General features: G+C 41.0%; 1 protein-coding gene across 1 annotated transcript; it reads left to right on the top strand.

Annotated features, from left to right (window-relative positions):
• Nucleotides 1–10: 10 nt before the first annotated feature.
• Nucleotides 11–25341, top strand: Sec22b (SEC22 homolog B, vesicle trafficking protein). Its single transcript, XM_059265945.1, has 5 exons — nt 11–239; nt 6237–6346; nt 12334–12494; nt 14416–14562; nt 23340–25341. Exons 1-5 carry the CDS (start codon nt 165–167, stop codon nt 23492–23494), a joined length of 648 nt encoding a protein of 215 aa, XP_059121928.1. The 5' UTR covers nt 11–164; the 3' UTR covers nt 23495–25341.
• Nucleotides 25342–26376: the final 1035 nt, after the last annotated feature.

Consider the following 26376-nt stretch of genomic DNA (forward strand, 5'->3'; position numbering starts at 1 on the left):
AACGGACCGGTAGAGGAAAGCTTTAGAGCTGTTTCCGGCCACCTCAGCGGGAAGCGGAGACGCCAGCAGCTCGCTGTTGGGGAACTGAGCGGGAGGTGTAACTGGCCACCGCGGGAGAAGGGCGGGCAGTGACTGAGGCGGCCGGGTCTCCATAGCCTGGGAAGATGGTGCTGCTGACAATGATCGCCCGCGTGGCGGACGGGCTTCCGCTGGCCGCCTCGATGCAGGAGGACGAACAGGTAAGCTGCAGCCGGAGCCCCGAGCCCTCCGCTCCCTGCGAACTCGCCTTGCTCCCAGCTATGGATTCCTTCCTTGGACCAGCGAGACCCTGGCGACCTCGCAGGCACTCCCTCCTCCTCCCCCGTAGCTCTTTTACCGTTTGCTGGTGGAGATACTACCTAGGATTAGAAGTCTTTGTCGAAGGAGTTAGAGTTTGGTGTTACCTGTTCCTCTTTAGACAAAAAGCTCCGGAGAAAGAATATCTTTGGCTAATTGTGATCACCCACCCAGCTTGAGATGAGTTCTTAGGGGCTTTCTTAAAATTCAGGACTTTTCGTTTTCTGCTGCTGTTAAGGCTGTTGACTGATACATCTCGGGGAAGATCAACCCCTTATTTCTTCACCTCGTTTTCCTGTAGCACCTGATCCTTGACCTAGCCTGGTGACATCTTTTGAAAGCGGATGAGGTAATATTGCCACTTATAAAGTTGTCAAAGTTCAGGACAGTGCCTGCTTTCACAGTTATGCTTGATTTTCACCCGCTCTAATAAAGTATATTGCTCAAATGAGCCCAAGAATATGATCTGAACAGGGGAGATGGGGGGTTGCATCTTTGTAGAAGACACGTTCTTTGAGAATTATTTTTTCCCATGAGGGGTAGCAGTGGGGTAGAAAGGGGCAAAATCTGGTCAGTTGCATTGAATTCTAATGGGGAGGGGGTGACCAAAGTGGATTTGAAATGCGATTTATTATTAGTGGGCCCCTAGTTTATGCTTTGATAATTTTCTGAAAAATTCATTGATTGTTTTGTAATTTTAAACTTCGTATTTACTTGTTGTTGATCTGCCAAAATGGGTTGCTTTGTTTCATTGACAAGAAATTCTCCACAGAAGTGTTTTTGTGATTGTCATTCCATCATTTTCCTTTAGTGATTTCAATCTAAATAATGAATATCCTTTCTAAACTTTTAATGGCTTCGAAAAGCATCCGCCTTAGACTCATTTTTACCATCGTAATGGTATGCAGAATGTTATAGAGTGCCTAGCACACAGCAGCACTGTCCCGAGCCTGCTGAGTGCAGTATTTCTTCAGTCCTCATACCACCCGTGTTAGAGTGAGGCTCTTACCACCCTTCCTAGAGAGGGAAGCAGCGAGGCTTACAGAGAATAGGCCACTTGCTTAAAGTCAGACAGCTAACAAGGTAGGGGAAGGGGTCTGGATGATTCTTTGTTGCGAGACTGTCCTAGGCCTTGTAGAATGTCCCCTAATATCCTGATGGCAGTAGCACATTTCCTGTCCTCCTGTTTTAACAACCTGAACTACTTCTAGACGTTTCCAAAAGTTCCTTTGGGGACAAAGCCAGTCCTGGTTGAGAACTGCTGATTATAGTAATCAGCTACTGTTTCCTCATCAGTATCAGTTTGGTTCTAGACCGGAAACTTAGCTCCTAACCACTGTTCTGTACTGCCTTGTGTAAGACTTTTCAACCATGCATGCACTTCTTACTGATAGAGAAGCAACTTTTTCTTTCTTCTTTTTTTTTTTTTTTTGAAATTGGGGCATGTTCTGTATAGCTGGAGCTTGCCTTGAATTGATCCCTCTTCCTTAGCCTCTTGAATGCTAGAATTACAAGAATATACCACCGTATCCAACTCAGAAATAACTTTTAAGACATAGATTATCTTGACCAAATAGTTTTATATTAAGTCCTCTAATTGTCCAAGCCAAAGTAATTCATGTGCTTTTAATTATTTGTGCTGATACTCATTAGGTTATTTTTAGTTATTTACTAGGTGCCAGTTCCTATATATGCTATCAACTGCCTTATCACTGAAGATGACTGGTTTTTCAGATAATGTGGTGGAGAGTAACACCTATAATATAGACAGAGCATTTTATACAGTGTTGACTATGTGCTTAACTAGAAATTTAGGCTTAGGGCAGATAGGTGAACTTTTCTTCACAAACACAGGCTCGCTGACTGATGATCCTATTCCTTTCTTCCTCCTCTCTTTTCTTTCTTTTTCTCTTTCTTTTTCTCTTTCTTCTCTCTCTCTCTCTCTCTCTCTCTCTCTCTCTCTCTCTCTCTCTCTCTGTAAGGACATGTTTTTTTCTTTTTAGGATGTTTACAGTTTCTTTTATCTACCTTTCTATTCTACCTCAGAATTATTGTATTTGCTTTCATTTTGCACTAGTGCTGGAAGGGCAGTTCAGCTTTGGGAAAGATGTTAGAACTAACCAGGTAGACGACAGGGAGCTCTAGTAAAAACAAGTAACCTGCTGTACACTTGAACCGCCTCACTTCCCTTATTTAAGGGCAGTTACTATAATTACCTGTAGAGGAAAATGGCTCATTCTTGCTCGAACTGGCCTTTGACCAGCTGAGTTTATCAAGGAGCTATACATGATAAGACCTTAGCTAAACATTCTTAGAGAATACAGTGATCTTTAGCAGTGCTGAAGTGTGTGGGAAGTGGAAGATGATAGAAGGGATGAGGTCATCATCCATGATACCCTGATGGGGTGGAACTTGGCTGATATGAAGCAGTTTAGGGGTCACCCATGCTGTAATGAACCTCTCACCCATGCTTTGTAAATATACCTGGTATATTCATTGGTTTGTAAAACAAAACCAAATCTGAAACATTCTTAGAAAGGTAAAAGATGATGTTTGGTAGCAGTAGCTGTCTACTAGGTCTAGGTGAGATGGAAAAATACTGAGATTCTGAGGCAAATCACTGTCTTGTACCTTTTGTAATACAGAGTCAATCCTAAGTATACTAGATGCCCCTAAATATACCAGTGGATGACCTCGAGTTTGCTTATGGCAAAGCCAGCTGTTTTCATTCTCTTCATTATTGGATTACTAACATATCTTACAGGGCAGACAGAGGTTTGATTTCTTCTACATGAAATGGGAAGCACAATCAGGGCATCTAGGTATTTTTAGCTGAGCTAACTAACTAACTGTGAGCCCTTTGTGGCTTTGACATTGAAAGCAGGCTACATCTGTCTGTAAAGCAGTGGTTATGTTGTTTTTGTGGGGTCTCGGTCAACTACCACATAGCTCCTTGGGCTTTTTCTGTGAATTACATGATTGACAAGACATTGTCTAGCAGGTGGATCTACACTGAAACAATTTTAATGATGTAAGTGGAATGTCATAGTGCTTGAAGCAAGGGGCTGTGTGGTCAGATTATCGAGGTCAAATCCTAGCCCTTCTCCTTCTAGCCCCATAGAGTCCTTGGCCAAATTTGGTTTCTAAAGTATAATACTGGAATAATAATTCTAATCACCTTCTAGAGTAATTATGATGATTTAATTAGTTAAATTATGTAAAATGTTCAGAATAGTTCCTGACAGAAAATGAGTGTTAACTTTGTTTCTGAAGTGTTTTTCCAAATTCTAGCCTGTCTTTAAATTTACAAACCAGAATTACACATAGCACACTTTATACAAAGATGCAGTGAACAGGGATGAATGAATAATTTTTATACTATAGAAGTAATCCATGCTTATTTGGGAAGTTTAGTGACTTACATAGCCAAGAAGTCCAAGGTGCTAATGATGTGTATTTTCTATAATCTGTACTCAAATATTCTCATATTTCACCCTCCCTTCTCTCCTCTCCCTCCTCCCTGTGTGTATGTAAAATTAAATAATGAGCTATACTGTCAGACTGACTTCGTTTTCCCTCTTAACAGGTGTATGTGCTGAATATTGTCTCATATCATTAAATATTTTAGTGGCTGCATAGTAGTTTACTGTGTGAATATGTTAGGAAAATTACTGTTTAGCCAAAATGATTTTGTTCTTAGGAATGGTAATGCTGGCTGAGCCAGCATTAGTGTTGGTTGTCACACTGTAATCTCTATGTAGATTTGTCCACAGTGCATGACATTGCTTTGTTTTTTGCAGATTTTGGAATTGTAGCATATTTCCAACCATGATTTCTTACAATGGCTATGACTTGTAGTTTTGTTCTCTCAGGTGTAGTAATGTTTATGTTATGTCTTACAAAGTTGGGGGATTTGCACCAATTTTTATTTGATTGGCAGGGTTGTGTTTTTTGTTTTGTTTGTTTGTGAATTGTTTGTTTTGTTTTGGGTTTGTTTTTTGCCATCATTTTCTTCAGCTGTGCCTTAAGGTATTCATCTGCCTTTAGCAATTGAAAAAACAATGTTATTTTATTGATTTAGGAGTGAAGATTGAGCATAAGTATTTTCTAAGATCATTAGAGGATTCCGTTATCACTTTAGTAACAATCCCAACATTAGTTGGATCAAGTGCTGTTGTACATTCAGATCTCTTCAAGCCACATAATGTCATGCAGATTGGTTAATACCATTCACATATGAAAATAGGATCTTGTGCACTAGTTTTTACTTACTGAAAGTATGTGATAATATTTACTAACATGTCTGGCTGACCAGTCATGGATGGATGCATGCATGCATACTACTTAATATGGTTATTATAACGTACTATTTAATGTGTGAATTGATATAATATCCACATATATACATATATTGATACAGAAGCGTTTCTCAAACAAATAGCATTATAACCGATCATTGTCATAACAGATAAATCCACAGTTAGTGCATTGAGTAGACTCTGCCTGACTCTGGCTTACCTTATGCTTATTTATTACCTCATTTGTATTGAAATTCTAGGTCACCATCTTTCTGTACTTGTACCTTTGCAGACCTGCCATGGTATAACTGCCTCCTTGTTTCTACTATTAGCTCAATGGTATACTGTCTAGAAGCTTAATATTTCATGAGGTGTCCCTTCCAGACTGTGGGAGAACTAATATAACCACTTTTATTTCAGCATTATGAGATACCTGCTAAAGGAAGGCTAGTCTGTCTTTCAATACAAAATAAGTAATTCCAAAAATGGGATAATTAGGACTTCTCACATGGCAATGTGTATGACTGGTTGGCTAATAAACATCAAAAGAAACTGGGAAGTCCAAGATGACAAGGCTAGCAGATTTGGTATCTGCTTTTAGTTCATAGATAGCAACTCTATGTGGGTCTTCATGTGGTACAGTGGCCAAATTAGCTTTCTGGGGTTTCATACAGGGACATCAACCTCAATCATTAGCATTCTCTCATCATAACTGACCATCTCCCAAAGGCTTCACTTCCTTACCATCAGCTTGGTGGTGAAATTCTCAGCTTAAAGATCTGGACAGTAGAGACCTTCAGACCATTGCTAGCAGAAAGTCCTCCTCCCCCACCAGGAAGAGGGTGAATCAGCAGTATATATTTGTTTCTCACTCTTCATGTCCTACTTTTCTTCGCCTTTGACTCTAGTAGGTTAGTAAGGTAAGACATTTATCCTTTCCAAATGATGTGACTACATTATGCCCCCTTTTCTTCTAAAGGAATTGTTCAAAGAAATACTAACTATACCGTTTGAGTGGTACCCTTTTTGCATATGTCACTCTTTATTCAAATTTGCTACCTAAACTGGAGAATCAAATAGATTCATGTAATAAAGGATAGTTGGCCTTTTTGCCTAGTTGCAGTGGTAGTGTTCATGGAGTTTTCAATCACAGGCATGCAGATAGAGTTTTACTTAAATGCTCTGTGGAAGATTCTGTTGCTACTCCAGCATAAAAAATGAGATTCACCAGTCTTTGGTTCTCAGAACATTCTCCAGGATGTGTCATGGGATGTATAGTTTCATGCCCATAACTATGAGGGACATGGGTGAGGAGGAGGAGGGTAGTGAACTAATAGCAAAAAGAACACTGAGTGCCTTATGTAAAATGGACGTACACACTTTTGCTTCTTAGCAATTAAGTACTGGGGTCTTGGAAAAACTAGGAGTTAGGTTTTCTTATTTGTTCTAATAGTAAGACATTTTTCTTCATTGAAATGAATCTTGTTGACCGCTAAGTGAAGGACCTTATTTATGTAGTAGTCTTGTGATGTCACGACGCCTCTAACGGATGCGGCTTTGTGTGTGTGTGTTAAATTCTTCAATGAAGTTATCTTCTTTCAGTCAGGCCGAGACCTCCAGCAGTATCAGAGCCAGGCTAAACAACTCTTTCGAAAGTTGAATGACCAGTCCCCTACCAGATGTACCTTGGAAGCAGGAGCCATGACTTTTCAGTGAGTATAGCTCTGATTTCCTTGTGATCATTCAATATGAAATTCAGTAACATAATACCCTTTAAGAATAGAACGGTAGGGACTGGGAAGATGGCTCAGTGGTTAAGAGCACTAACTTTTCTTGTAGAGGACCCGAGTTAGTTCCCGACACCCATATTAAGTGGCGCACAACACCTGTAATTCTAGCTCCCGGGCATCGATGCCCTCTTGTACCCTGTGAGGGTACCTCAACTCACACACATACCATCCCCCATATACTCTATTTTTAAATGTGCATTTAACAATAAATGCACACACATAATTTTTAAAAATCTTTAAACTATAATAATAGTGTTGTTTCCTCATGTGATGCTTTGTGCGGGAGTGTGTATGTGTGCGCATGAGTGTGCGGGCTAGAAGACCATCTTGGGTGACATCCTCAGGTTCTATCCACCTTGTTGTTTTTTTCTTTTCACAACAATCTCTCTCACTGGCCTGGAACTCCCAAGTGGGCTCACTAGCTGGCCAAGGAGCCCCAGGGATCCTTGCTATCTCCTTCTTTAGTGCTGGGTTATAAATGTATGCCACCACACCTGGCACTTAAAACAAACATGTGTTCTAGGGACAAACTTGGGGCTTTCAGCTTGCAAGGCATGTAGTGTACGAACTAAGCCATCTTCCTAGCCTGGATAGTAACAGTTTCTTAAACATAAACTGCTCTAAAAACACAGTCTCTCTATGGAAGCGCTTTTTCTGGCTCTCTCCCTAGAAAGCTGCAATCTTAGTTTTTTTAATTTAAGGTGCTTAACAGTAATTTAACTTGTTAACCTGTGTCCAGCAAACTCTATACCTAGCATTCAATCATAGGTAACTTCTTGCTTTAGGAACATCTTGGAGCCAGACACAAATAGCTGCTGCTCGTGCTCAAAGACTTACTTAACAGTGTTACCGACCAATTCACATCACGTCTCCAAGCCCTGGTTTTCTCTTCAAAGGATTTCTCTACAAGGACTTTAAGGAGATGCATACATAACATCTTGCTTGATTCATAGAGAACAGACAATAAATATTTAAACACTATAAGAAAATTGAAAAGCATCAAAGTCAGTGGCCGTAGAAGTGGTGGGTTTCTGTTTGGTTTGTCTTACCGGGGTTGAACCCTCATGCATGCTTGTCAAGTACCCTACCACTGAATGATGTCTCCAGCCACTCCATGTTGTGACAGTGCACTAAGTAAGAGAGGGCTGAAAGGAACCGTGTTACCTTCTCAGCTCTGTACCGGAGAACCTACCAGAAGCAAAATAAGGGGAGAAGGGTTTATTTCTGTCTCCTAGAGTGTTGACAGGAAAGTCATAGTGGGGAGGGCTGGAGGCATGCTGCTGCTCCTACTGCATCTGCAGGCAGGAAGTAGAGAGGCATGCTGCTGCTCCTACTGCATCTGCAGGCAGGAAGTAGAGAGGCATGCTGCTGCTCCTACTGCATCTGCAGGCAGGAAGTAGAGAGGCATGCTGCTGCTCCTACTGCATCTGCAGGCAGGAAGTAGAGAGGCATGCTGCTGCTCCTACTGCATCTGCAGGCAGGAAGTAGAGAGGCATGCTGCTGCTCCTACTGCATCTGCAGGCAGGAAGTAGAGAGGCATGCTGCTGCTCCTACTGCATCTGCAGGCAGGAAGTAGAGAGGCATGCTGCTGCTCCTACTGCATCTGCAGGCAGGAAGTAGAGAGGCATGCTGCTGCTCCTACTGCATCTGCAGGCAGGAAGTAGAGAGGCATGCTGCTGCCCAGCGTGCTCCATCCTTCCTACTCAGTCCTAGATGTCAGCCCATGGAACCCTGATGTCTAGGGTTGATCTTCCATCTCAGTTAACTCAGTGAAGAAACTCCCTCAAAGATGTGCCCGGGATTCTCCTAGGCAGTTCTAGATCCTGTCAAGTTGACGGTCAGTATCAACCATCACAGGAACTCTATTGGATTTTTAATTATCTACAGATAATTGGTGTTAAATAATACAGGAAATATGCTATAGAAGATGAAAGGAAAAGATAAAAGGATCAACTAAGTGAGCGTCACGATGACAGCAGCTCGGGTGGTGAGGTCTGTTAGGACGAGGAGGAACTGCTTGGATGAGCTGCAGACAGCTAATAAACAAGCACTGCCACCAGAGTACTTGAGCTTATCAAGACCAAGTGTGCTCTAAAAAGAGAACGGGAGACGCACATTTTATAAGGCAGTTACATGGTATCTAAGGCATTTGCAAAGATACTTTAATTGAAACACCAAAATAAAAAAAAAATAATAATAGCCATAAGACATAACATGCATCTGTAGTCTGGGCCAGTCTGGAGGCTAAGGCAGGAGAGCTGTGTGAGCTCCTGAGTTGAGACCAGCCTAGACAACTTAGCCAAGAGAATGCATATATATTCATTTAATTATATGATACCGTTACCTTCCATGTCCACAGGTTCTGCCTCTGTAGAAGCCATGTCTATAGCCAAGGACCATGCACTGAGAATATTTTTTAAAACTTGTATCTGTTCTAAACAGATGTGGGTTTTGTGGAGTTTTTTTTCTTATCATTATTCCCTAAACAATATAACAGCTATTAACAGGGCGTTTATACTCTATTAGGTATTTAAGATGATTGGAAGTCTACAAAAAGATATACATGGATTTTGTGCAAATATTGTTCCACCTTATATAAGGAACTTAGACATTTTCCAATTTTAGTAACTCTGGGTATCCTGGAAGTAATTCCCTGCAGATACTGTAGGATGACTGTGTGTGTGTGTGAGAGTGTGTGTGTGTGTGTGTGTGGGGGGGTGTTTCCATGTGGAATAGAGAACAAAAGACCTAGGAAATACTTTGTGGACCTGGAAAGAAATTTTCTTGTGATTCCTGTAGGCCTTTCACAGTCTTGGGTTTTTCTTCTGAAGAACTAGTAAAGGGTTCTTCTTTGCCAGAGCGGTGTTGTCTTCATGAGTGCTCCTACCTCCTAATGAGCCGACATTCTTCCTGACAGGCACATTCAAACCAGCACAGTGCTTTAGAGCAGGGCTCGCTAAACTTTTCCACTTGCTTTTCTGTACGTGAAAGTTTTACAAGACTGAGTATGTACGTGCATAAAATAGGTACACAAATTAAACATTCACTGGTCGTAAATTGTTCAAAAATTTATTTTTAAGTAATTCATTGGTATACAAGTAAATTTGTTATTTAGTTAAAACAAGCAAATTTACATGCTCATGAGATGCGTTATATTTTTACATAAAGGATTGAGTCTTGACTGAATGTTTGATTCTGCAGAGCATCATCAGTGTTTTTCAGAGTTTATCTTCATTTTGATTTTATAATCTTCAGTGCCGAGGACACTGCTTTGCATAAATGTGTAGTACAAAGTGGCAGAAGTATGGTTAAGGCCATTTCAGAAATTAGTGTAAATTCTGTCCAGGTTTCAAGGCAAAATTCATTTAATGATTTTGTTTTTTTAATGCAACTCAAGTCAGCAACTCAAACAGATTTTAAAATCAAACATGGCCAATAGTAAAAAGTATACACTTTGGTAGTTACATAGTGAGGAGTAATGATAATAAAATATCTTTGTTTTCTATTATCAGATCATCATTTTTTCTATGAGAGCAGAAAACTTGATATATACCACATAGGGACACTTCAGCTCATGACACAGAGCAGTCTCAGATCTGAGCTCATGTGTTCTGGGCATTTGCTGGCATGTGTCTTGACATCCTGTGCAGTGCAGAGGATGTGCATGTTCAGAAACAAGGCTGCAGTAAAAGCGCACTGTGCATTGTTGTAAAGCCCTGATAGAAATACCTTGGCTTCATACATGTTCCATTTTTCGTTTTGTTTTTGCTCATTCAGAGTTACCAGATTTTCCACAGTTCCACATGGGGTCACAGTCCACCAGTTGAGAAGCTGGGCTTTAGAACAAGAAATGTAAATGAAGTGCTTTGAAGAAAGCAATACATTCCTATTTGAGTGTTTGAAGAAAGGGACTAGAAGAAAAGTGACTATAAAAAATTCAGAGAAAAAAGAACTTACAGAGGCTTGAACATCTGAGAAGGAACAGAATTTCTCCAGCTGTGTAAAAGCACCACAGTGAGAAAGAATAGCTTAAGCAGGTGTGTGGGGTCCAGTTTGTTAGAGGCACCATGCCATTTGACTATGGTAAAGTGTGACTTAGCTTTTCATCTGAAAGGCTCTAACACTACCAGAGTATGACTTTATGTTACTGATTTGTGTGTCCCTGCAGCTTTGAAGCAGGGCAGTAAGTCCCGTTTACCTCTCTGGGAATGACACCAGCGTCACAAATGACAGTGCAGGTTAAAGTCAAGGAGGTCAGTTCATCCAGGTACCCGTGCACATGGCAGGACAGCAGTGTTGTTAAACATCACTCTGTGCCCGAGAGAGTACCAAGTCTTTAGACGTTTCCTTTGTGGGGCTCTAGGACGCCTCAGCAATCAGGAACAGAAGGCAGGGATGGGAGTTTGTGTCAGACTTCGTGCTTTTCAACCACCTAAACCAAAGAACCTCTGACCTTGTCCTCTGCACACATAAGCATATGTTTTGTTGGAATAAAGAATACTATGACTAAAAGGTTTGAAAAGCTCTTAGTAGCTTAACTTTTCCCCAAGAATATTCCATAGTCACAAAGCCCCTTCCCAGAATGCCAGAGAGCTCACTGTCACAAAAAGGAGTCAGTTCCATTGTTGAATGGTTTTCCAGTTGATTAGAGTTCTTCTGTACCAGGGTTTTTCTTTTGGGAAACCAGTCAGCTCCCAAATCATGACAGGGAGACTTATCACTAGTTTAGGCACATTTCTGGCTAGCTCTTTTAACTTAAATTAACCTGTTTCTCTTTATCTACCTTTTGCCTCAGGGCTTTTTACCTTTTTTTTCTTCTGTATGGTAGCTGCCTGGCTAGCCCTGGGCCATCTCCCTTTCTTTCTCTCTCATTCTCTTCTCCCTTCTCTCATTCTCCTCCTACTTATTCTCTCTGCCTGCCAGCCCCGCCTATCCCTCTCCTGCCTAGCTATTGGCCATTCAGCTTTTTATTAGACCAGTCAGGTGCCTTAGGCAGGCAAGGGGAAACAGCAACACATGTTTCCATAATTAAACAAATGCAGCAGAAGCAAATGTAACACATCTTTACATTGCTAAAGTCAGCAGAAACAAATGTAACACACCTTTGCCTAGTTAAAATAATATTCCACAACATTCTTCTGGCCAGAAGTAGGCAGCTTGACTATTTTTGAGGTGGCTTTTTTCTATGCCATTAAACATTATCTCATTTAACTTCTAACTTTTTTCTCCATAAATTCTTAGTTCTATTTTATGTTGTGACTGGAATGACTTTAATATGTGTACACTAATATTTTTGTCATACATGGTCATAGGATGGACGGAGTCATCATGCCTGTAGCTTTCAAAAATAACCTCTTAGGTATTAATATATATTAATTGAAAAATTGTAAAATGAATAAACAATTACAATGTGCCTACTCTCTTCTGGGTATTTTTTCTATTTATTTTTATGTATATGAGTGTGTGTGTGTGTGTGTGTGTGTGTGTGCGCGCGTGCGTGTGCGCTTGCATGCCTGGTGTGTGTGTGTGTGTGTGTGTGTGTGTGTGTGTGTGTGTGCGCGCACGCGCTTGCATGCCTGGTGCCCACAGAGGTCAGAAGAGGCGTTCAAGTCCTCTGGAACTGGAGTTAGAGATGGTTGTGAGCTGCCCTGTGGATGCTGGGAATGAACTCAGCTCCTCTGCAAGAACAAGTGTTCCTCAGTGCTGAGACACCCATGCCAGCCCGGTTCTTTTGGATCTGTGTTTAGTAGTGAGAAGACAGTTGGCTTGTTGGTTCCAACAATTCGTGATCTGAGGTGAACCTTTTGACTTGGGGCAGATGTTTTCACAAGCTGATGGAGTCCTAAAAGTCAGCCTCCACACGCAGTACGGTCCCTTCACGAGTAACCGTGTCTTGCTCTTTCCTCCAGCTACATTATTGAGCAGGGGGTGTGTTACTTGGTCTTGTGTGAAGCTGCCTTCCCTAAGAAGCTGGCCTTTGCCTACCTGGAAGACTTGCACTCAGAATTTGATGAGCAGCATGGGAAGAAGGTGCCCACCGTGTCCAGGCCCTATTCCTTCATTGAGTTTGGTAAGACTAGACCTTGCATTGCTCTATTAAGGAGTAAACATTACGGAGAAACTCTTTGATACACTGGTTATAATGTTGACACGTTTTCCCCTGGAATTTGCCTGGGAAGGGTTTAATTCTGTCCCTTCTGCAAATGTCCCTTTTTGTCTTTTTGAATGAAGAAAGTTTCCTTCTTACTAGTAAATTCCTCTCGTCTTTTGTCCTTTTCCCCATGTGCCTTTTTGTTGTTTAGTTGGTATGACAAATTCTACGTGACAGCATACTTGACTACCTTATCATAGCTGAGTTCTTGAATCTGTAGGCTCACACAGTAAGACTAATTCTATGGAAATCCGAATTTGGAAATCAGGAAAAATGATGATTGTGGTTTTTTTTTCTTCCCAGTAGAATAAGAACCTCTAATTAGAAAATATATGGTATTTGAAAACCCTGTTTTTTTTAAAGGTAACAACCTTTAGAAGTAGCAAGTGTGAGTGTCTGTACTTGCACAGGAATTAGGGGAAAGTTCAGCACCGGTCAGACCTGTGAAAGATTGTGCTCTTAGTAGGTCAAAGGAAATGACCTGTGCATGATAAGCATTGAGAGCTAGAACAGGCAGAGTCAGAATACACTGCTGAAATCCTTAGTCAAAAGAGAAACATCTTTATGTTTTGGAATTTCTAAAGTTTTCAAGTTTGTTAGACAGGTACATCATCTTGCTTTTAGTAATATAGAGAAAATGGCCAAATGCTAATTTATATGATATATTGTTTTTTGTTTTTCGAGACAGGGTTTCTCTGTTGTTTTGGTGCCTGTCCTGGATCTCACTCTGTAGACCAGGCTGGCCTCGAACTCACAGAGATCCGCCTGGCTTTGCCTCCGGAGTCCTGGGATTAAAGGCGTGTGCCACCACCGCCTGGTGATATATAGTTTTTTAAATGATATTTTCTGGATAACAAGTTTAGTAAATCCAAGGGAATAATAAGACAAGTGTATCAAGGTCACAAAGGAAATAGCTGGCTTACCCAAATAAGCTTCAGGTGAATAAAGATAGGAACAGACTGCAATACCATGTATAGTGACTCAGGACCATGAGCCGTAGTTGTTCCCATTCTCAGAATGAAGATGTCAAGGGAAGGAGCGGCTTCTGAACTGAAAGGGAGAGCACGTAGGGGCAGACCAGCTTGAAGGAGCAGACGCTTTTAGTGGAGGAGCACTGCTAGTCCGCAGGGAGTCCTCAGGAGAGTGGGAGTGGGGGCTCTGTTGGAATACCTTCATGCCAGAGCCTGACGTGCTCCACGGGGCTCAGCGTCCCAGAGTGCAGGAGAGTGGAGCGGGGATTGAAAGCCAAGTCAGGGACCAGAAGCATAGCAGTAGACTGTTTTGGCAAGAGTTGAAAACATTTCTGATATACCATCCTCACAGTTTGGAGAAATACAGACTACTAGGCTACAGGTGGATGAAACTACAGTTCTGTATTGGTGATTTTGCAAGTTTTTATCACGTTTGATTTGGGATAGATTTGGAAAGTATACTGCTGCTCTAACTCTTTGGCCATTTTAGGCTGTGATGATAAAGTGTTGACAGTGTTAGTTATTTCAGGGGATGTGTAGAATTAAGTAATGAAACCCAAAGGGTCTCTGAATATAGTTTGAAATTTTCCTGTCTTCAGTAATGGTTTACTAAATGGGTCTTAATATCTCTATGGATTCTGGTAGTAAATGCCTCAAACTCAGAGGTGTCCCAGGGACAGTTCACCTAATGGTCATCTTAACATTTTACAAAGAGGTCAAAGCCAACAACAGTGGACAGATGGCAGATGTAGGAATAAACTCAAGACAGTGGCCAGTGGCCAGTCTCGGAATAAACTCAAGTTCTGATTACCTCTTTCAGTGGCTTGATGGACAGGAAAATTGTTAATGGTTACTTATCATCATTCTAGATACCTTCATTCAGAAAACCAAGAAACTCTACATTGATAGTCGTGCTCGGAGAAATCTAGGCTCCATCAACACTGAATTGCAAGATGTGCAGAGGATCATGGTTGCCAACATTGAAGAAGTCTTACAAAGGGGAGAAGCACTCTCAGGTATCTGAAAGCAGAGTAAGAGAACAGCTTGTCAGAGTCCAGCTGGGACTCTCAGGAATCGATTACACAGCAAGGCTTCCAATGTGGTGGGGATTTTCACCTTGCGTGATTAGTTCTGTGCACTAAAACAGTGTAAAGGACTCACAGAAGCAGTTACTGTTTCTAAGAATGTGCAAAATTAAGTAAATTAAATACAGAAACATTTGTACAAGTTAAGGAAACATTTGTGCAAGTTCGTAGTCAAGGATGTGATAGATCCTTGATGTCTCCTTGGGAAGCATTATTGCTGCTAGGTCAGGGTTATGAAATGCCATTTTCATCAAGACATTCCTCTTCTGAGACTATAAAAAAGATCTAGTCTGCTCTCAGCTTCCTTCTGTCAGTTATTAAGTGTCTGTTGTATGGAAGGTGTTGTGCTTTATAGATAGAAAATGGGGAGGATGCAAATATGTGTCACTCTGTCTCAGCCAAGTCAGCTTCCTTGGTGTTCTTAGCAGTGCATTCTGACTGCGTATCACCTAGCCTTGCAGGAGCTGGCTCTTGAAGATGCTTGCCCTGGTCCTTGTAGCTCAGCCCACATTGATCTCCTACTTGAACTCTTAAAATACTTCCTTACACAATCTTTAGCATGTACTACTATAACATGTATTTGTGTTTACTTATTTTTATGTGTGCACATGAGTGTGGAAGCAAGGTCAGCTTTAAGTGTGTTCCTCAAGCAGCATTCACCTTGGTTTTCTGAGACAGTCTGTCCTTGGCTTGTTTTTCCAATTATAATTGGTTTTCCAATTATGTGAGGCTGGCTGACCCAGGGATCCATAGGGATCCACCTATCTGATGCTCATTGCTGAAATTACATGCATGTGCCACTTTTGCTGACTTTTTATGTCAGTTCTGGGAACTCGAACCCAGGTCCTCTTGTTTACCCGGCAGACACTTCCCTGTCCGAGCTGTCTCCTAAGCTGTTTACTAATATATCTATTTGCCAGATTTTTAAAAACCTTTTGTGTGTGTATGTTTTATTGTGTATGTGTATATGACTGTGTGCATATTGCTATGGATACATATGGAAGTCAGAGGCAACCTCAAGTATTGATCCTTGCCTTCTGCCTTTTATGTTATTTCAGACTTTTTTTTTTGGTTTTTCAAGACAAGGTTTCTCTGTGTTGCTGTAGCTGTCCTGGACTTGCTCTGTAGACGAGGCTGGCCTCGAACTCACAGAAGTCTGCCTCCTGAATGCTGGGATTAAAGGCGTCCTCCAGCACTGCCCCCCCCCCCCTTTTTAAAAAAATTCAGACAGTGTCTTACTATATAGCTCTGACTGGCATTGAACTCACAAAAAATACACCTGCCTTTACCTCTCAAGTTCTGGGATTAAAAGCACGTGCCACAACCTTGAAGTGGTGGCACACACCTTTAATCCTGACGCTTGAGAAGCAGAGGCAGAAGAATCTCTGTGAGTTCAAGATCAGCCTGGTCTACAAAGCAGCGAGTTCCAGGACAGCTAAGGCTGTTACACCAAGAAACCTTGTCTTGAAAAAGGACAAAAAACAAAAAGTGTGTGCCACCACACCACAAGACAGTGTCTCTTGTCATTGCATATGCCAAACTGGCTGGCCTGTGAGCATCTGGGAATTCTCATGTCATCTCCTGTCCTCCTGCTTCAGAGGTACAGCTTCTGGCTTTACGTGGATTCTGGGGAACTGAACTCAGGTTCTCTGCTTGTGTGCCAAATGCTGTATCCATTGAGTCTTCTCCCTAGTAAAATGTATTTACTTTGTTTTGTGTTTTTGAGATGGTCTTTTAAAAAATTTTTTGATTCATTTATTTTATTTTATGCTTATGAGTGTTTTGCCTGCATGTGTGTATGTACACCATGTGTGTGCATGTGTGCACACTCAACAGAGATCAGAAGAGGGCATCAGATCCTCTGGAACTGGAGTTATAAATAGTTGTAAGCCACCATGTGGGTGCTGGGAACTGAACCTATTTCCTCTACAAGAGCAGCAGGTCCTTTTAACAACTGAACCATCTTTCCAGTCCCTTGAGACAGGGTCTTACTGTGTAGCCCTGATTCCCCTGGATCCATTTGCTTCTGCTTCCTAAATGCTGGCATTACAGGTGTGTCCCACTACACCCAGTTTATGTAGACATATTTAAAGTAAATTAAGTCAGTATGTAAAATTAAGTGATTTTCAGTGATGGTGACTGAATTATCTAGAGTAATTTTAAATTATAGCTAACTAAGCAGATTAGATTAAAGTATATGTGATGTTTAATGTTATTTGAACATTGGGTGTGTACATGTAAGCTCTTCACTTGTGTGTGCTTATATGTTTGTTTTTGTATTTGTGTGTAGGTAGTGTTTGCACATGTTTGTATGGGTGTGTGCATGCAGTTGTATGTCTTTGCTTGGATGTGTGGAGGCCAGAGTTGATATCTGGTACCGTCTTGTTGCTCTCCACCTTATTTATTAAGTCAGGATCTCTCACTGAGCCTGGAGCTCCATGATTCAGCTGGCCAATGAGCTCCTGGGATCTGTCTATCTCTGCTCCCTAGTGCTGCGCTTTCAGACACATGTCATACTGTAGCTGGAGTTATCTCCAGTCCTGCAGCCACTCAGACCCAAATAAACACACACAGGCTAATATAATTTAAAACTGCTTGGCCATTAGCTCAGGCCTACCACTGACTAGCTCTTACACTTAAACTCAGCCCATTTCTGTTAATCTGTATATCGCCATGTGTTCCATGGCTTTACCTGTATGCCTGTTATATGCTGCTCCCTGGACAGCGGGCTGTTGTCTCCTGACTCAGCCTTCCTGTTCCCACAGTTCTCTTTTCTGTTTATCCCACCTATACTTCCTGCCTGGCTACTGGCCAATCAGCATTTTATTTATACAGAGCGATATCCACAGCACTTCCCCTTTTCTTTTCTTTTCTTTTTTTTTTTTTTCAAAAAGGAAGGTTTTAGCTTTAACATAGTAAAATTACATATAACAGAACAATTATCAAGCAAGAATTACAGTTACAATATTTAGCCTATTTATTAGTATCTAGTCTATTTGTATTTGGCAGAACTAAAGAAGATATTCTATCTATCCTATATTTGTGAGTCTAAGGCTTCATATCTAACTTTTATCATGACTAATGAAATTATAACTATCTAGTCTTCAACTACATCAAAGACCTCAGAAGAATATAATATTACCTGAGAAACAGGAGAAGGATGCAAGCAACTTTTGGGAGTCTTGTGAGAGTAGACAGAGACAGCTGGCAGCCTGGACAGTTATCCAAAGTTTCTCTGTAAAGTTGGGGCATCTGTCTTCAGCCCACAGGCCTAGAGTCTCTCAGTCACTTCTTTCTGTGTCCTGTAGAATGTCTGGCAGTTTCCTCTGCGAAGCAGGAACTTGAAGGACCGTTTTGCCAAGCAAAGTTCAGTGGTCACCTTCCTATGGGTCCTGCATGTCCAGTTGATCAAGCAGTCTAGGCAAGAACAGTTTCTTGCCCAAAAGGCTATTTTTGTCAAGAAGATAAACTCCATATAGAGTGTCTTTGATGCTCATCTTCCTCTCTGAAGTAAATCGGTGCTGCCAGGAACAGACATGTCTCACTGTCCAGAAAGTCTAAATTTTTAAAACATTTTAAATGCCATATTCTGTAGGTCTTTGAAGTGTTTGAAGACTGCCTATCTGTCTGAAATATATCTATATATACCTAGAAAACTAAACTAACATGACTATAAGTTTGATTATCATAGAAGACTAATTATTAATCTGTATTTCTTAATTATCCATTGCAATCTAAATGAGTTACATAAACATAATACCTTAAACAAAAGTAGAAATATATATATAGTAGAACAAAATCAACTCTAAATTTGTATCAATAAACTAAAATCTATACCAATGTAAAACATTTTAAACAAGTTGCTCTTTAAAAGTAGGTTCAATAATCCACCCTTTTATTTTATCATATCTATATCCTATATTTCCATATCATATCCCCCATCTTCTTTAGAAAGATTGCATTTATAATCAACCTGTTTTAAATAAAAATATTAGTTTTTCTCTGTCCCACACCAGAGGGCTCTTTTGATATGGGACAAAAGAATCTCTCAACCTTTTTTTTGAGTGGGGGGCATTATGCGTGGTTTTAGAGAAGGAGTGAGCCAATTCCATCTCCAAAGCCAGCTTGGTATATTTGGGAATTTGGGTGTAGCTCCTCATACTACTTCCTGTTGGATGAGGGTGCTGTATTCTTATGGGGACATAAAGAAAATTTTAGGATTATGGGGTAATCTGTGAGACTGTATTGTCTGAGCCAGTTGTCTTGAAACCATTCTGGATGTTGGATCATCTGGGCCATGGTGTCATCAGAGACCTTTCAGGGGGTCTTGGGTCAAACCTGATGTATCTTAATCTGGAACAAATCCATAGCCTCTGGCTTTCTGTGGAAATAAAAGCAGAGCCTCCTTTCCAAAGCAACATATCCTTAGATCCAAATTTTGAAGTCAAGGTACCTTTAAAATATACATATTGGTTTAACTCAGCAGCCTTTATAATCAGATGTCTCTCTGGAGTTAAAAATATCAAAGACAACAGAAATCCAGATTTTCTGTGTGATATCCATCTTTACGTGGCTTATTTTTTTTATATTACTTTTATGTAGGAGACGGGGTCTGAACTCAGTTCTCATGTCTGAGTAGGAGTTCCTCACAAACTAAGCCATCCCCGGAGCCCTAAGCTTTCTGAAGATAGATTGTTATGAGTTTGTGTGTTTCACATACTTTTATATTTCTCATCATAATGGTTGCAGACAGATTCCATAATAAATATTTTTAATTGAACTTTGTTGTATATTTATTAGCAGGGGCTTGCCTTTGTTGTATACTGAAGAATTTAGCCTTTATGTTAATAGTCCTCAGTTACCACAGCATACAGCTTCATACTCATTAAACATCAAATTTTGATTGTGTACATTTTTATTTTACTAGAGTTTTTACCTGAGATAAAGTAGACTAACAAAATATTTTCTTAAACCCCAAATGTGTGTACTTCCATTTATCCACAAGGTAAGGTTCCTTTTTGCTGTAGGACTGACAGATAGCTGATTGATAAGGTTGTACACTTCTGACTTAAGTATGCTTGCCTGTTTACTTACTGAGACAAGACACTACCTCAGAGAGAGAGGGACTGATCGCCTTTAAGTGTTCATTTGGTGTAGGCATCTCCTAGGGAGGTTTTTCTGTCCCCGTTATATTAGTTACTTTTCTCCTCACTGTGATCAGACACTCAATGAGCAGCCTAAGGGAGGAAGGGGTTGTTTTGGTTCACAGTTTGAAGGAATACGGTTAATCGGGTCAGGTTCATAGTGTTAGGGAGTGTGCAACTGGGGTTCCTTCCCTCCTCACATACAGAGTAACTAGAGTAGCAGACCCGAAGTAGGGTAGGGTATAAACCTTGGGGGCCCATCAGAACCCACTTCATGCAGCTAGGTCTCATCTCTGAAAAGTTTTATAGTCCCAAAATAGTGCCACTAGTCATGGGATCAAGCATTCAAACACACGAGCCTGTGGGGGCATTTCACTTCCAAACCATAACACTTACTCAGTCTTTATGTGAAATGGGCAGATCAGATCAGTTTACAGATGAAAAAGTAGAGATCTAGACCATTGTGTGGCTCACCAAAAAAACACACTGCTAGTGTCCAGCAGAATCTATTGATCCCTGGAGTCTTTGTCTTCCTTCATTGCTGATGACCTTAAATGAATATGAGTCCCCTCCTCGCCCCAGAAAAAAAATCTCTAGTAATATATATAGAAGGAGTAGAAAAATGTAGACAGGAAATGGTTTCTAAAAGAAATGGTTTAAGAAAAGGAAAAACTATCTGACTGAGCAGAATTCAGGACACTGAGGAGATGAGCATTTTTAAACATCTTTAAACTTAAAACAGGAAGTGTTTTCTCTTCCTCTGTAACACCGGTCTCCTTAATCCGCTTTTCCTTCTGGCTGCTTGTTTTGTAGCTCATCTGCTGTGCATGGAAGGCAGAAGAGTAAATCTTGTGCATTTCAACAAGTTCCATTTACCTTTTTTTTACTACCTAATAAGCGGTGGGCTGTATTCCTTTACTCAAAAGTGTCACCCTTACAAAACTGCAAATTCCACAAAGGCAAGAATCACGATGTTTTGATTGTCACTGCCTTCTGGCATATCACATGGGGTCCTGCTGTGATGTAGGTATTTACCATCTGACTCCAAACAGAATCTGGTCTTTATACATCATGTGTTTCAGAATGCTCTTATACAGAGAGATACTCTTAAATATTACTTATTTCAGCCCGGGAGTGGTGGTGTGTGCCATACTCTGGCAGGAACATCACAGGTTCAAGACCAGCCTGAGCCCCATGACAGCACCCCGCTTTTAGCAGACAAATGGTTGCTTATTCCATGTGACCTTGTCATTGTTGCTTTCCCATTTAGACTCAAGTGTAGAGTCATTCAGCAATTGTTTTTAGCCAACTTGTATTTTTTTTTGTTTTTGTTTTTTGTTTGTTGAGATAGGGTTTCTCTGTGTAGTTTTGCCTGTCCTGGATCTCACTCTGTAGACCAGGTTGGCCTCAAACTCACAGAGATCCACCTGGCTCTGCCTCTCCAGTGCTGGGATTAAAGGCGTGCGCCACCACTGCCTGGCCGCAAAGTTGTAATTGAATAAGAAATAGTTTCGACAGAGATTTAAACAAGGATCTTAAGAGAGATAGAAATTCCTCGGGGAACAAAGGAAGTATACACTAGAGATATGGGTTCAGTTCTCTTAAGAGGAAGGGTCATGGCAGATGTTTATAGAGCGCTGACTGTTGCCCTGTTCTAAGTACTCAGGATACAGCAGTAAACACGTTATTTAAAAATTCCTGTCCAGCTGGACATCATTATGTTGAAATCAGCCAGACTCACAAAGACAAAACACTGAATGTCTGCTTTCATGTGTGTCAATGAAACCAAGGAGGGGCTCTGGGAGAAATCTTAAAAGATGGGGGAGGGAAAGAAGTTGATGGAATTCCTGTGAGGACAGAACAGAAAGGGCCCTAATGGGAGGAGGAAGAGGAGAGCAGGGAGGGAGGAAGTTGAGTTTTAAAAAAGTATAATACATATATCTAAAAGGTAATAATGAAAATCATTACTTTGTATACTAAATTTAAAAGTTAAAATGAGAGAGAAAGATACCTGACCAGTTGAGACAGCTTCTGGTAGACTACCTAGAGAGACAGTTTGAGTATCATCATGGTTATTTCTCTCCCCTAATGTCTTCTTTTATGGCTAGTTTGTTTTGTGACTGTTGGGATCTGTTGCTAATGTAGTAACTGTTGTGCTTACATTAAGTAATACCATATTTCTCAGTCAAAACCAGTCTGTTAAGTAACTCTAAATATTCCAAAGCATTGTCTGTTTTTTTGTTTACTTGTTTGTTTGTTTGTTTTGAGATGGTTTCACTAAACAGCAGAGGCTGCCCTTAAACTACTGGTCCTTATGTGTCTGGCTCCATGCTGCTGGAATTATAGGCGTGTGCCATTACACCCACTTAGAAAGCATTGCCAAGGAAGAACAAACCCAGATTATGAAACACGTTGTCAAAACTTTTCCCAACAGTTGGATTGAAATCATTTATGTCAATAAGAATATCCACTTCCATGGTTAGCATGTGTGAGAACACAGCAACATTACACAAGCTGGGGGTAGTCTTTGTTGACAGTGCTGAAGACTTAACTTACTAGATATTTGTGGGGTCTGTTTTGTTTTCTTAGAGCCTGTGTCTGTATTTTAATTACAGTTTAACTTTTGTATGTGTGTTGAAATACTATGTCTGATAGCTTTGATTTTGTAATCATCTTTACTCTGTGAAGAATCTTGGAATTAACAATCACCATGGAAGTATAGTTTAATAATCATTGTCTGACTAATTGAATGTTTTTGTTTATGCTGGTCTTAGCCTGTGTGTGATTTAGACCACTTACCATATAAAGATGACAAGATTAAGGACAGTGAGCTGGCTCATAGGGTTAGAGTGCCCGCTGCTCTTGCAGTGGTACCAAGTTTGGTTCCCAGGACTCGCATCTGGTGGGTCACACTTGTCTGTAACTCTAGCTCGAGAAGATCCAAAGCCCTCTTCTGACTTCCAAGGCATCAAGTGTACATGTGCCTACACACATGCATTCACACATAGACATAAATAAAAATAAGTAAATCTTAAAAAAATATTATCAGGTAATGCTGGGCATTCAGCTCTGCATGCCTAGCATGTTCCAGGCCCTCAGCACCACACACACACACACACACACACACACACACACACACACACACACACAAATAAAAATAAAAGGATATAGAAAAATATCAGTTAATACTTATTAGGTGTGTTTATCATATGCTGAAACTCTCTCTCTAACGCAGTCTTATGCACCTACTCAAATTTTGATAATGTAGTTATTACTGTATTGTTAAACATAGTTGAAAGGCCTGTTTACTCTGCCAGTCATTTTGGTTATTTTTATGCCTTAATGTTTTTGGTTTTTTCGAGACAGGATTTCTCTGTGTAGCTTTGCGCCTTTCCTGGAACTCACTTGGTAGCCCAGGCTGGCCTCGAACTCACAGAGATCCACCTGACTCTGCCTCCCGAGTGCTGGGATTAAAGGCGTGCGCCACCACTGCCCGGCGCCTTAATGTTTTGATATAATACTTGAGGGGTCTAATGAATGTTTTCCTCTTTTTCCTCTTTTCAGCGTTGGACTCAAAGGCTAACAATCTGTCCAGTCTGTCTAAGAAATACCGCCAGGATGCGAAGTACCTGAACATGCGGTCCACTTACGCCAAACTTGCAGCAGTAGCTGTATTCTTCATCATGCTGATAGTGTATGTGCGGTTTTGGTGGCTGTGAGGCGGAGTGAGCCTAGTCACTGGGAAGGGAGAACCTAGAACCCAGCAGGTGTATGTTTTCAGGAAACTGAGCTCACAGGGCTGTGTATTAGAATCCAGTGGAACTTTTTGCCTCTAAAGACCTTGCAAGAAAAGACCTGTCCTGAAAAATGAAAGATGGCACCTTGTTTAAGGAAGCTTAACCCATGTGGAAGTCTCTTTGGGGCAGAGACTTTCTCTGGGGGCTAAGCCAAATGTATTAGGGAACAGTAGATTGTTTTGTTTCTTTCCCTCCAAGTACATTTGTAAGACAGAAGAACTGGGGCATTCTCTCTCTGATGGAGCCATCAGTGAAATTTAAGGTAGCCAACCCATGTTAGCAACACCCTGAAATTCCCTTCAAAGAAGGCTTCACTTTAATCGACATTCCTTTGTTGGGGACATTTGTGATTGACTTTCAAGTGAGATCGAAGTATGCGAAGGTTGATTGCTTTGATGCACGGATCCTGTGTGTTGGCCACTGTAGGAAGTTGACCTTGGTTGTTTTCCTTTCGTATTTTGCTTATTGCACAGTTGCTTTGGGGTTAAATCAGCTACATTAATATGCCTTGAAATTACATAGTATTGCTTGACTAAAAGGCTGGAATTTTTCTGTCATTTACTCTTTTTGTTTCTTATTTGTTTTTATTCTATTTTATTTTTTGTTTTGTTGAGACAGGGTCTCTCTAACCTCAGCTGTCTTGGAACTCATGTAGACCAGGCCGGCCTTGAATTCACAGAGACCCGCCTTCCTCTTCATTTACTCTTTAAGACTTAAATCCTCTCGGGACATAATTGTTTTGGAGTGTGTGATCGCTATAGAGTGTAGCGTAGGGTAGTCAGAGGCCCTGCTTTATGAGAAGAAAGGCCCAGCCCAGAACTCCAGCTTTGTCCTGCCCCTGACTCCCACTTTGTCCTCTATACTTTTTCCCATTCTTGGTTTTCTTTCCATCATAATTTGCTTAAATTCCTAGTTTCCCATAAATATCCTGTCAGGATATTCCCAAATTTCAAAACGTGACATATTCAACAGTGTGGTTAGTTAAATGTATCATCTTTGCCGATCAGCTACTCACTCACACTTACATACCCAAGTACATTATAGAGAATGTCTCTGAGAGCCCCTCATTCCTGTTTCAGTTCTTGTAAATTCTGCAAGAATGTTCTAGGGACAGAGAACTCATAACAATGACTTCTATTAACCAATGAAAGTACATAAGACTTCTTTCCCCTTTTTGCTCAGGGATAATGGGGATTTCACCTTTTTCCTTCTGAGGTAGAATTTTATAAGTGGGAAGAATAGGCCTCTTGAATATTATCACAAGGGCCTAGAATATAACCTATAACTCCTGCAGATACTGCAAACATTTCTTTAAATTGTACTGGAAAATGAGCCAACTTCTTGTTTCGTAACACCTTTGGAAAGACTTTTAGTAAGCAGTTTTATAACCCTAGAGATCATCACCGCTGCCCGATTCCTGGTGGAGGACAACAGTCTCCCTTATGAGAAGGCCGGTAGGGATGCTTATTGTATTCCTGATAATTACAGAACTAGAATAAATGTCTTCTATTATGAACGTAAATCTGCCAATTAGAGTTTTGTGCATGAAATACAAATGACTTCTTGTAGAGAATAAGTGCTTTTAAGTCCCTAAAAGGCTTATCCCATAAATAATGATGTTGGCAGTACAGGCCTTTGGAAGACTGAAAACCTAAGTAGTCGCACCATACTGTTTGGTGCTTCTCTGAGAATGGAGGGTGGCAGCTCATTGTTGAGAGTTGCATGCTGCAACCTAATGTCAGCAATGAAATAAATACTTCTAGAACGTTCCCTTCAGTGTGAAGTTTTGTTGTCTAGTTAAATTATGTACACATTTCCTCTTGGCGCCTTCTACCTCACCTCAGTGGGTACTGAAGTGAGGGTGTGGAGTAAATGATGAAGGAAGGAACAGGTAAAGGTCGGGTCGATGGACAAAGAGAAAACAGGACACGGCCTCTGGTGTATGGTTTTGGTAGGTGGTAGCAGGAAGATCTGACTAGGCAAAAGATGTTCACAAACAAACAGGCGTCCCAAGTAGAAAGTAGACAGCGGTATGACATTGGTGAAGGCATGTTAAATGACAGCTGGCTTGTTTCTAGAGAAGTAGAGTAAGCACAGAGATGGTGGCATGTGAAAGACACACTTGGTTCCCCTTAGCTCAGGATAAGCATGAAGAGAGCTGGACTGGCATTGCTTACCTGTTGAGGGGTGACCCTGCTGTAGCTGTGCCGTAGATGCACTCAGATTTGTAGTTTCCAACAATCAGGCGACCATGATATAGAAGATGTACTGGATTGGAAGCTCGGAGATGGAACTGAGCCGTAGAGGGGAACTAAGCAGACCAGTTTCGGGTGGTTTTCAAGAAAGGCCTGATCAGAGGTTTCAGATGAAAGAGTGTTGAAGTAAGTGTGCTCCACCTTCCTACAAACAAGGAGACTTGCTCTGAGGTACAGAGATGATCCAAAGTCACGGCTGGAGAGATGGCTCAGCGATTAAGAGCACTGGCTGCCCTTCCAGAGGACCTGTGTTCAATTCCCAGCACCCACATAACAGCTCACAAGTGTCTGTAACTCCAAGATCTGACACCCTCATGCGGGCAAGACACCAATGCACATAAAATAAAAATAAATAAATTTTTTAAACAAGTGTTGGAGCCAAGACTTGAACCAGCGTGGCTCCAGAGTCTACTTTCGTTGTTTGGTTTTTCAGGTAAGTAAGTGTGGGAAGTGGATTTCCTCATGGCATCTGCAGACCTGATAGTCAGTATAATTGTTCTCTTTTGTCCCTCTTCCTCAGGGTCTGTTCCTGAGTGCCACCGAGTAGTC

The sequence above is a fragment of the Peromyscus eremicus genome, chromosome 6, assembly GCF_949786415.1.
Source record: "Peromyscus eremicus chromosome 6, PerEre_H2_v1, whole genome shotgun sequence".
In the NCBI taxonomy this organism is placed as follows: Eukaryota; Metazoa; Chordata; class Mammalia; order Rodentia; family Cricetidae; genus Peromyscus; species Peromyscus eremicus.